The following is a 12,053-nucleotide window of genomic DNA, read 5'->3' as shown; positions in this document are numbered from 1 at the left end:
GCCATGGGAAAAACAGGCCTTGTCATATAAACTGTTAATTTAGCACTAATTTCTGCTCCTTTTAATTTGTCTTACAAGTTATGTTTATATGAAATGCTTTTTCATGGTAACATTTACATTACAGTGGAAGAATTCCTCATAATGATTTCTATTTTGTAGCTTCAATGCACTAGCTTGTTGGCAGTGTTGGTGCTAGATGTTGCTCTTCAGTAATTGTGAATTTCCAGTTTTGACTTATTTTTTTATCAAGTTCAGAAAAGCATCTGGAGTGGATGTGAAGTAGTATTTTGAAATATTTGTGTTTGTAGAGGAATACAAAAACATAGAACAGAAACAGGAAGGTTTTTTAATCAAATGCAGAAGTTGTTCCTCTGTTACCTCTGATGTGTTGTTGTGTAAAATTTAGCAAATTCAGCTAACCTTAAATTCTGACTTACTCAAATTGTCTCATATTAAGAAAGACATACAATATAATTCAAGACTACTGCTTAGAAGTCATGAGCTTGTTCCTTCCTGACCTGTTATGAAAGAGTCTTGCAGTTAGTTTCTTTTGTTCATTAAGGCTGTTAAGCTTTTAGAAATGTTCTTGAGAATAAAATATTTAAATTTTCAGGTGGAAGTCATTACAAAAATTACTGTGCAACATTTGAAAGACAAAAGGATTTTTTAATTTACTAATGTGATTTTAATTAGAGAAATTGAAAGGCTAATTTAATTGCTTTAGTATGGTAAAAAAGAAATTTTTGGCTAAGCCTTTCCCAAATGAACTTTGTCCTTGGTAATAATGTAACTTCTTGTTCCGGAAAATTTGCATGCCATGAAGTTTTAAACAGAATATAATTAATGAGTAGTACATGGGCATTGAATTGTTGCTGTTAAAAATGTAATCAACTTGACTATTGAGTTAATGTAGTTTTCAAGAAAACTGATTTTGTTTTATATTGCTTCCCTTTTGGGAGAATTCTGTCTCGCTTGGGCATCCTTGCTCTGAAAGCTGCTCTCTGCAGGACAGTGTTTTCTATGCCATTGTGTCCTTTTGTGATGCTTTGAGAGCTCTTTTTTTTCATTTATTTTCCCCATCTGTTGTGGTTTAGGAATGGTACTCCACAATTTAGTTCTTCTCCCGAGACTTTCCAAACCACACTGTCACTTGCTCGCTCCCCTTCCTTCCCTGCTTCTGCCCCCCACCCCCTCCAGGTAGCCAGGGAGAACTGGATGTGTAAAAGGCACAGATCACAGCTCGAAATAAGAACAATTTATTGGAAAGAGCAATGAGATAAGAAAACAAACAGTAGCAGCAACAATATTAATAAGAAAAATATATAAAAAGAGAGAATTATTCATGTGCAAAAATGCTCAAAAAATGCAGAGCCTGACTTGACAGAAGCCAGGTTGTTCCTGACTGTAGAGGAATGCACTGCTTCTTAGAAATGAGAGAGGAATCCCTTTTCCCTGCCCTTGGCCCTGATGTGAGATGGTATCAAATAACACAATGTCTTGGCTTCTCCCCTTGGTCTGGGCTGGAACCAGGACACCATCCTTATTTATTTCATTTTTTCCAAGAAAACCAGTTCTGACAACCTTAGTTTTCTCAGATAAATGTCTTCCTGCATCTGGCATGTTCCCAAAAGTTGTTCAGTAAATGCTTTTATCCCATTCAGAATGTCATACAGCTCCACCTGTGGTAAACCATCTTCTTCCTCATGCAGCCTAATTCTGAGAGGCACTTGCCCTTATATGTCAGATGAATTTATCATTTTTACTGAAAACTGCCAGAGCTGGGGTAGGTTGGTGTCTGATATAATTGGGGGCTGTAGTGCTTGGTTGGTCTGTTGGTGGCCAGCTTGCCAAGGCAGAATGCCAGCATGCTCCAGACAGTGACCTTTCCTGCCACTTGTGTGGGGACTGCCAGTTTTTTCTAAATGCAAATGTGCACTGAAGTCCAGTGATTCTGGAACTGCAGCACAAGTCTGTGCATACAGTAAATCTTACACCAAATCGAAGGCAAAAAGCCTACATTACCTTTATTGCCTTTACTCTCTGCTGCTCTGCAGTGCTCTTGTCATATTCTGGCATGAGTGCACAGCTCCAGTGCCCCAGTAGGAATTGTACAGTATCTTAGGCTGAAGCAAGGTGAAGTACTTTTTGGAGAAAAAAAACCTGAATGTGTGCTACACTGATTCAGAGCTCTTAATTTCATTTTTGTAAATGTCATACATATTTGTTTGTAAATTCCAGATTGTGAGCCATGCCTTTGGTGAAAAGGAACATTGAACCAAGGCATCTCTGCCGAGGAGCTCTGCCAGAGGGAATTACAAGTGAACTGGAATGTGTAACAAATAGCACCCTTGCTGCTATCATACGCCAGCTAAGCAGCTTAAGTAAGTACCTGTAACTTCCTGCAAGTATTCGATTCATGATGCAAAGCTTTGAGATGGATTGTTTTCAATAGCAAAAGTATGGTATGGGACATTACCACGTATGTATTATAATAATAATTGCCTTTATGCTCTTCTATATTTTGAAGTTTATTTAAAAACCCAACCCTCCCCCACTCCAAAAAACAAATTAACAAAAAGCAAGTAGAAAAAAAACCACTACCAATCAAAAGACCGGAGCATAGAAGACCAGAAATTTTTCTAAGGTGAGAGAAATTAGTTCAAGAAACAAGACCAGCACTTGAGTTCTACAGGATTGAGCCAGCAAAGTCTTCTGCCTCTTGGCATCAAATGACACATTTGACTGAAATTTTAGATTTTCGTAGTGTGCTAGTATTTCTGAAGCCTTCTCTTTTATATATATGTGTGCTCAATTCATATGAATGAAATTAAGCGCATTGAAAGGATGCCATTTGCTGAACAAGCCTGCAGGCTACAGTTGAGGCAGGCTAACATCAGCTCTGTACAGAGTAGCCTACACACCACACCTGTCAGGTGACACCACCACTAGCAATTCTAGAAGCATGACTGAAGTGTTTGCACGATGAACAATATTTTTGATGAAAGGGATAAGAGATGTTTTTCAGACAGTCTTTAACAATCAGCAGCTGTTGTTTGTGCTGATAACGCTACTCCTAGAAAAGAAATTACTGCTTCATCAGTTGCTTCTCTTTGTAAATGGACGTGGTTTTAAAACTGAGAGTCTGTATGGAGCTCTGACTATGGGGCCCACTGGTGTTCAGTTCATGATGATAGGAAAAAGCCTTTGCTCAGGGAAAGAGAACAAGAAACACAGCATTTCCTCTTCGCAATAGTCAGGGATTTAGGGATTTTTGAGCTGGAGGTCCATCTGAATCATCCTATGTAATAAGCATTTGTAAAATATCATCTGTGGTATTGCTTAGATCCATTGAAATAGGGATTAAACCTTCTTCTTGACCAGTGACCTGTGGCAGAATGTCCCACAATGGAAGTTGACCTGTACTTCCTCCTGATACCTTCTCATTCTGGTGTGATGAAAAATAATGAAAGGTGCTTTCATCTTGTGCATTTCGGTAATAATTTGTGATTTTATTAAGTCTTTATCCTGTTCTCTTGATGATGTCTTTTCCAGGTTGAAGCATCCTGCTCTGTAAGTGATCTTTTTGTATAGAAACTATTTTGTATTTCAGAACATTGTTATTTCTGCTTTGGATATGTAAGTTAGAGTATGTTGTGGGCTTTTTAAGGTGGAGTGTTGAGGACTTAAGATCATATTCAAAACAGACTTCTGTTTTATCATCATTCCCCTAGGAATTTGTAGAATTTGGATTGTTGCTAAGCCTTGAATTATTATTTTCAGATAGATCAGAGGATCACTTGCAAGCTTTTCTTGAGCAGCAGCTGACGACTTGGTTTCTGATGTTATTGGAGTTACTTTGTGTTTGCATTGTCATTGAGTTTCGTTTACTGTTTTCTCAGACAATTGCTTAGTAGCACCATCCTTAAATTTCAGGAAAGTAAGAATGGTTAATGTTCTAATTACACTGAAGGAGACATTATAAGACGTGGTGTGCTAGGATTGTCCAAGTGTGGAAAATACACTTTTTACTTGTCTGACTTGGCTAGGAATGTGTACAGCTTTCATTTATCCAGATCTGGAATTGGGGCTAATCTGTTATACAGTGTTTTTAGATCCTCTTAAGATTGTTGCTAAGGAACTGACTACTTATATTCATATCCAGCAGTTTTCCCTTAGCAGATTTCTACGGTCATCTGAAGTCTTTGTAGACAGCCCCTAAAATTCTGTTAGTGTCAAGGTAAAGATCTATGCAAATAAATGATGTGTCCTTAGTCTTAACAGATGAATGTGTGGTATTTAACAAGTGAAATGTACCACCATTCTTATCCACAGTCTGAAATATGTCATGTTTGCAGAGGGCTTTTTCTGCAGACAGCATTTGCAAGGAAATGATCACAAGAAAGTGCTGTGCTGGAGCTGAAGTAGTATGTCCTGCTGACTGCATCAGGGCTGGTTGGTGTTCCCACAGCTTCAGGCATAGCACAAGCAAGTTCAAGTCTATCTTGCAATCACACTGTTTTTTTAGTGTTGCATTGTGAGTTCAATGTGGATTTTAAAAACTGATAGGTGTGCACTGTTGCATACAGACTTGGCTTGCTTCTGCCTCTGCTCTTTTTGGGAGATGTGAACAAGTTCCTATCCAAAGGGAATGTGCTCTCAGGAGAGCTTTTTCTGTATTATTTTTTCAGATTTGGGTTTATTTCCAGCCAGCAGGCTCAGAGCACAGGCAGAGTGAGCAGAATTCTGTATGAAACTGTTCAATCTTATGTAAGGCAGGACCTTGTCTAAGGGATTCACCTCCACTTGGGAGGAAAGAATCTCCTGGAGAGGAAAGACAGGGAGCATTTGCAGCTCGTACCTCTAAGCAGCATGGAGGAAGTATAATCTGGAGACTTGAAAGACAATTTTCTTCATGCAGAGAACTTGCCTCCTAGTATTTTCTTGGGTAGATTGGCCATTGGCTCAGTTTCACTCGCTTTTGTGCAGGCATGAGCACACTGCATCTCTCTGTAGTACTGAACCAGGCTGGGTTGGAAAGGTTGCATTTTTGCCATTAAATATCATGCTAGAGGTACTGTGAGAAAGGAGATGGGAATCGAGACCTAGTCAGTAACAGCCTACCACTTTTGCATCTTTAAAAAAAGAGGAGGGGTAAAGCATGATTCTTACGTTTCTAGTTAATTCAGCTACAGTGATTCCACCAATCCATGGAATCACTGTCTTATGTGGTTGGAGGGAACCTTAGAAGAAAAGACTGCATAATGTCTTAGATGGTATTTTAAACTAATGCATAGGTTGGCCACATGTTGGACAACACCTATTGTTTTTAAATTGTTGTCTTACAGTACCAAAATCAGTTCTTAAATTGAAAGATACATGTTTTTTTCCTGCTTATTTCTGTTTTGTTAAAGATCAAATTTAAACAAGGGTAACATAGAAAACACTTCAAGTATTTTATTTCTGAAACTTACTGCATCATGTTAATCACAACAGCATGTCCAATACTACTTCACCTTGTCACTGTTTTCACACAGAGGAGATTGACAATCTGTCTTTCACATGTTCTGGGCTAGCAAGTGTTGAAAAAAAATCAAGTATTAAAAGAAGCATGCTTCTTCCACTTTGCCTTCTGAAAGATAACTAACAAATATCCATCCCCTTGACTTCTCTAGGGGTGATCTGTTTAATCCTAAAATGTGGCAGTCCTCTCTCAGCAGGCTGATTTCAGTATATTAACATAAACTAACATCTGTTAAAATTGATTGAGCTCTGAATATTGGTGGCTGAAGAATGTAATAACTACTTTATGTAGCTGAAGAGTTAAAAAGCTTATTTTTTCCATAGCTTGGAATAACATCTTCATTTGGAGCAACTAAATCAAGTGGGGATTTTAAGTAAATTTCAACTAGCTGCTGGGAACCCTTAGAGAACACTTTGAGTATGAAGGCAGTTGAACACTGACACGGGTAGCCCAGAGGAGTTGTGGAGTCTACATCCCTGCAAGTGTTCAAAACTCAGCTGGTCAGAGTCCTGTCTCATTGTGCTTTGAGCTGGGAGTTGGACCAGATGATACTCAATTTCAGCTATTCTGTGCTTGTGTGTGACTTCTGTTTTGGAGGGGGAGGAGATTAGGAGCAGGAAGATAGCATACCTTTCTTATCCATCTTCTGCATGTATATATTAAGCAGAGCTTGCATACACTGACATATCCTAACATTTTGGGTTAGTTATTGGCTGATCTTACATGTAGTAATGAAAACTGTTACTGGTGTTACTGGTCAAGTCCTTCATTCAATGGCCATTACTTTTTTTTTTGTGATTCACAGTGTTTTCAGATAATATTTTAATCTAGTTGTTGTTTCCTCCTGCCACCCAGGCAAGTGACCTAGAAAAGGCCAGATAGTCCTGCTGACTTCCTAAGTGGGGCCATTTTTTTACACTGAGTTATTGTCTCCAGATGTCCACAGAATGGGATCTTAAATGGAAATTTTCATTATCTTTTTACTTTTCTTTGTAAAATATTAAGGTTGGTTATGGGACCAATGTAAAATGTCAATAATGGCTGCTTTGGAAGTCCCTGTCATTTAGGTGGTTAATGCATATTCCATATTCTTTAAACAAATTGGATAGTTTTACTTCCCCTCCCCCTTCCACTTCTGGAACTTTTCTTCCATTTTTAGACTCTTCTTGATACAGGTCATAACAAGATGAGCTTAATTCAGGTAGGATTTTAAAATTTGTTTTTGATTATAAAGCATGACTAAGTGCAGAAGGCAGGACTTTTCTTTCTACAAGGATTTCTTGAGGGGGTTGGGCTGCAGAAATTGTAGAGGGAGACATCTTAAATGAAATACCAGTATTTGGGTAGGAGGGACCATCAGTTCAGTGAGCGAGAACAATGAGTTTGGGTGGAAACTGAAATTTGTAGGGGAAGTTCTGGGCAGGCAAACTATTAAACTGGGTATCTGGAACCACTGATCTGGGGTGGATGAGAGTTGTGGACTTGGGTATGAAGAGAGTCAAACTGTGGATGAGTGCCTAGTCCTGTGGAAGGACTGGGAGAGGAATGGCCATACACAATGATCTGTGCATCAGGGAGGGATTTGGGTTATCTTGTGGCACCTTCTGTCAACTGTGGTGCTTTCAAGGAAGGGCAAGGCTGCAAATCTGTACTTGGCACTAGTGAGGCCACACTTCGAGTACGGTGTCCTCTTTTGGGCCCCTCAGTTCAGGAAGGACATTGAGGTGCTGGAGTGGATTCAGAGAAAGACAGCAAAGCCAGTTAAGGGTCTGGAGCATAAGTCTGAGGAGCGGCTGAGGGAGATGGGGGTGTTTTGCCTGGAGAAAAAGAGGCTCAGGGGGACCTTACTACAAGTGCCTGAAAGGAGGGTGTAGGCAGGTGGGGGTTGTTCTCTTCTGCCAGGTGACAGGATGAGAGGACAAAGTCTTAAGCTGCTTCAGGAGAGGTTTAGGTTGGATGTCAGGAGGAATTTCTTCACAGAAAATGTGATTAGGAATTAGAATGGGCTGCCCAGCAGATTGTGGAATCACCATGCCGTGGAGATATTTAAGGAAAGAGTGGATGTTGTACTTGGTGTCATGGTCTAGTTATGTGATAGTGTTTGAACATAGGTTGGACTTGATGATCTCAGAGGTCTATTCCAACCTAATTGATTCCATGATTTGGTGATCTGGACTGCGTTGTCCACTGTCACAGTGATTGAGAACATACAGCAGGTGAAGGAGAGGCTGAAAAGGTTGTGCAATAAGTCCAGTTGTGGCCATGGGTAAATGTGGTCCGTGGCCTCTGACCCCCTCTCAAATTACTCCAGGAACAGCAGCGTTTGCAGTCAGCATTTGTAGAGGTAAGTGGACTGCTGTTTTTATAATGCTGTTTTAATTTTGATATTGGCCTATGGATTTCAAGATTTTAATTTCAAAATCTACTTCAGAAGTTTTTATTGACTGCAGTAACTTCAGGCCTTTTCATCACAGAGCCAGTTTTTAATACTCAGTTGTCTGTCAGTTGGCACTAGCTCAGCTACAGAAGGATTAGAATTTGTAAGTTTTCTCATGTTTTTAAGAAGACTGCTAACCAGGATGTCCAGAAGAATAGACTTCAGGCAGAATTTATGGTATATTTTCACTTTTTTTTCTACAAACCTGCTGCCTCAAATTTTGCCGAATGACAAACTGTGCTGTTCTAATCCTACAGCTACTGTGTTTTATTATACTTCATTATACTGAAGCCATTTGTCTTGTGTTTTGTAAGCCACTAGCAAAGGGATTTCCTTGTCTGTTTTCTTACACAGGCAAACATGCTGAAGACATATTTGGTGAATTGTTTAATGAGGCCAACAGCTTCTACATCAGAGCAAATTCCCTCCAAGACAGAATTGATCGCCTTGCTGTCAAAGTCACCCAGCTGGATTCAACTGTGGAAGAGGGTAGGTAATTGCATGAAAGCATCGAACCAGAAGTGATGTTGACAAGAGCACAGTATTTAATTGCACAATAACCTCTGTCTTTTCAAAGTAATCCTGTAATGATATTTCATCTTGTTGTCTCAGTAAGGCAAGCTGGGAATAATCACTTTAGCAGAGCAAGTGAAAGTATTCTTGAGTCAAGAAGCCCCTGTAGTAATGGAGCTATTAAGCTGCCATTTTCATGAGGAAAACTTTGAGTTTGTAAGTGCAGTAAATCATAAATGAATGAACACAGACCTTACTGGGAGTAAGTCAGAATATTGGAAAAAGTTTGAGACACTGGGTGTCCATATCAATTTCAGAGTAGAGTAATCAAAAACTATATTAGTCTGTTCTGAGGTTATCAAAGATCACATAATATTCTGTATCTAAACAAGGTGCTGTGTTTGGATCAACTAGGTGAAATTCTTTAGGGGGTTCTACTTGCTAGAAACTGTATTTCCTTTAAAAATATTTCCGACTTATGAGCTTGGTCATTCCCTTAATAAATACACAGTAAAAACAAAGAATTTTAAATAACATCATTATGTTGTTTGAAAGCACTTATTTGGGTAGATAAAGCATTTCTCTGTCTAGCTTTAAAAGCTGTTAACATGCATCTTGGCCTCCATGCTACATGTCTGAGCCAGCCAATGCCTGTACTTCCTGTTTAGATGATTCCTGACATTTACTAAAATATAAAAGCTTTTTATATCAGTACAGTAGTGTAATATTGGCTCACTAGTAGTTAATGCTACTTGTGAACTATTTAACAGTGCTGTTTATATGGCTTATATATTTCACATGCCATTCAGATTTTTGTGGTTTATATATTTTATAGTGCCAATTATTAGTGCTAATATTAAATTTTACTGTTGATATTTAATAGTGTAATGGTGTGATATTTAGCCTTCCTTTTTTAGCTGGTTACTGTCTGGAAATTATTACATGTCATCATTTTATGGTTTTGGAATATATTAACTGTTAGACTCTTAGCTGCCCACAGAATTTGTAGATGCCCTATCTCCAGAGAAACCTGGTTAAGTGAAAGGTGTCCTTGCCCATGGCAGGGGTTTTGGAATGAGATAATCGCTAAGATCCCCTCCAAGCCAAACCACTGAGATTTTTTGGTACAAGCACTTGCATCTTGCTGCTTAAGGGGTTAAGTTATATGGGAATGTAAATAAGCTCCTATGAGATCATTATTCAGCTTAGTTTTTGAGCCATATTGTATTGGTACTATGAACAAACTAGATGATATCAATATCCTGTACTTTTGGAAAGGGCAGTTTTCATCTTGGTTTTGTTGGTTCATGTTTTTTTTTTCTTCCCTCCTTTTTGGTTTAATGCCTCATTAATGTCTCATTAGTGTTATACAGTACCACCCAGCTATTTTTCAGAGGTTGGAGAATAATTAAAAGCAATCTTTTGGAAGGGGAAACTCGTGTATGGACTGAGAATTTAATCAGTGTTTATTTTAAATTGACAGCAGTTGTTACTCTTGCATTGCTAATCATGCTTCATATTAATAAGCTATATATACAAACTGCTGTCACCTTAGTGTCAGTAAATTTTATTAGCTCTTTCACTGTAGAAGTTGAAGTCTTTATAGTAATTCATTATACTGTCAGAAATAGAATGTTTCTGGATAGCTTCGGCATTTAAGCAAAATGTCAGTTGCAAGGTTGTTTTAAAAAGCCTTTCAGATTTGGTTACATCAGTGATTTCCTATATTCTTAGCTATAACTATTACAGTGTATATAAAAGATATAAATAACCTATTCTAAAAATCTCCAGAATTTTTTTGTTCTTTTGAATGTCTTCCATCAAACAAGAATGAAACAATTCAGATATATACATCCAAAAAATCCGTCTGAAAGACCTTTTACTTACAGGCAGATTTAAATAGAAAGTACTTTCAGAAATAATGTTTTGATACTTGAGGTGATGTGAGTGGGGGAACAAGTATTAGACATTAAATATTCTATTTTTAATTTTGTGCTATTGTAGAAGTTATATAAGAAATGAAGTAATTCTTGGAGTGAGAAGCAAGTCCTCAGCACAGATAACAAAAATAGTTGGGCAAAGAAGTCTGAGTGGGATTTGGTGTCCATCATGACAGACAATAACAGTGTAAAATTTTGTCCCTTTTTCTTTCTTCAGGTCATCAGTATACTACATTTTTTGGCCATTACTGTTAATTTACCTTGTGAAATTTCTCACAGTTTGTTCTTGAGACTCAGTAACTTGGATGAATGGGCAAGAAGTATTAGATGAAATGTGAATGGGAATAAAAGGAGAATAAGCCGGTGCATTTTGTTTGCACAAGTCCTACAGCTTACACTCTTATAAAACACTTGGATTGAATCCAGGAGTGGGCATTGTCATTGTAGACAACCCAGTGAAGACTTCAACATCATCTTTAACTGCAGTCTAAAACCTGTATTTCAGGTGCTTAGCAGTGGAAGGAAGATGATATCAAGAGTTACTGCCACTTCTGAATTGTGATTGGCCTTTAACTGGAGTTTCTCTAACAATGATTGCTGCATTTCATGTATTAAGAGTGAAAGTCTTGATAAAAGTGACAGGAACAATTAAAACCAACTTAAACCTTTCATTTGAAAAGCAGGAAAACCCCGATGTTGTTTCCCCCAAAGCTGTGTATGTGGAAAGATAAAATGGAAGTACGAGAGTACAAGTATTTCTCTCTGTAGAGACAAGAGCAAAACTTTAAGAGCAAGGAAGGTTTAGTTATATGGGAAGACATAGGAGTTGAAAGAGGGTAAAATAAGTGGAACTCTGTCTCTCACAAGAGATTGCTGCAGCTGTAATTAAATTACATTTAGAATGGGCTGGAATTTGTATAGATGGTATGTACAATTATAAAACACCATTTCAGAGGAATACTAGACCTTGTGTTTCAGTCTTGAAGATTTGTTTCTGCTGTTAGAACTCCAGGATAAACCTTATAAAAAGGGGAAATGGTTGGACATCTGCATGTGACAGCATTCTTGCATCATCTTCCAAGATACAGTCCATGGTCCCATTATTTTAAGTGAGGTTCTAGATCAAGTGAGACTTAAATCTTTTTTATTATGGGCATTCTTACATGCCTTTGCCCTTAGATGTTAGAATTACCCACTAAGGGAAAACCTGTCTGTTAACTTGCTGAAAATATTTAATAAAATTAGTGAAAAATGCATGTTGTGTATCCACTTTCATTAGTTTCAGACCTATGGTAAAAGCATTTCTGTTTCTAACAGTATCCTTACAGGACATCAACATGAAAAAAGCATTCAAGAGCTCAACAGTTCAAGACCAGCAGGTAGTTTCAAAGAACAGCATTCCAAACCCGGTGGCTGATATTTATAATCAAAGTGACAAACCACCACCTCTGAATATTCTTTCACCTTATAGGTAAGGAAATATTTATTGTTTAACTTCTTGTACTTTGCCCTTTATTTCCTAATTGTATGCAGAGAATAATTATAGCAGAAGGGAAAAGCTATACTGATTATAGAGATTTGATTTTTCAAGATTGATAAAACATAATCGTCAATCTGCAATAAGTAATAAATTTATTTTTTA

At 37.9% G+C, this 12,053-nt stretch overlaps 1 protein-coding gene across 4 annotated transcripts in view; it reads left to right on the top strand.

Moving 5' to 3' along the window:
* The window catches only part of WASF3 (WASP family member 3), a 64,254-nt gene that overhangs the window by 40,447 nt on the left and 11,754 nt on the right, over positions 1–12,053 (top strand). For 3 of the 4 annotated variants that reach the window (XM_021542013.3, XM_021542010.3, XM_021542011.3), the window contains 3 exons: positions 2,239–2,381; positions 8,313–8,447; positions 11,729–11,882. In XM_021542013.3, coding sequence (XP_021397688.1) covers positions 2,249–2,381; positions 8,313–8,447; positions 11,729–11,882 — 422 coding nt within the window. In that variant the 5' untranslated portion in view covers positions 2,239–2,248. The remainder of the gene's footprint in view (positions 1–2,238; positions 2,382–8,312; positions 8,448–11,728; positions 11,883–12,053) is intronic. The other variant, XM_031504457.2, reaches the window with a different exon arrangement.

This window comes from Lonchura striata, chromosome 2 (genome assembly GCF_046129695.1).
Source record: "Lonchura striata isolate bLonStr1 chromosome 2, bLonStr1.mat, whole genome shotgun sequence".
Taxonomy (NCBI): domain Eukaryota; kingdom Metazoa; phylum Chordata; class Aves; order Passeriformes; family Estrildidae; genus Lonchura; species Lonchura striata.
The sequence above is the reverse complement of the archived record's forward strand: the minus strand, read 5'-3'. Positions and strand labels throughout refer to the sequence as shown.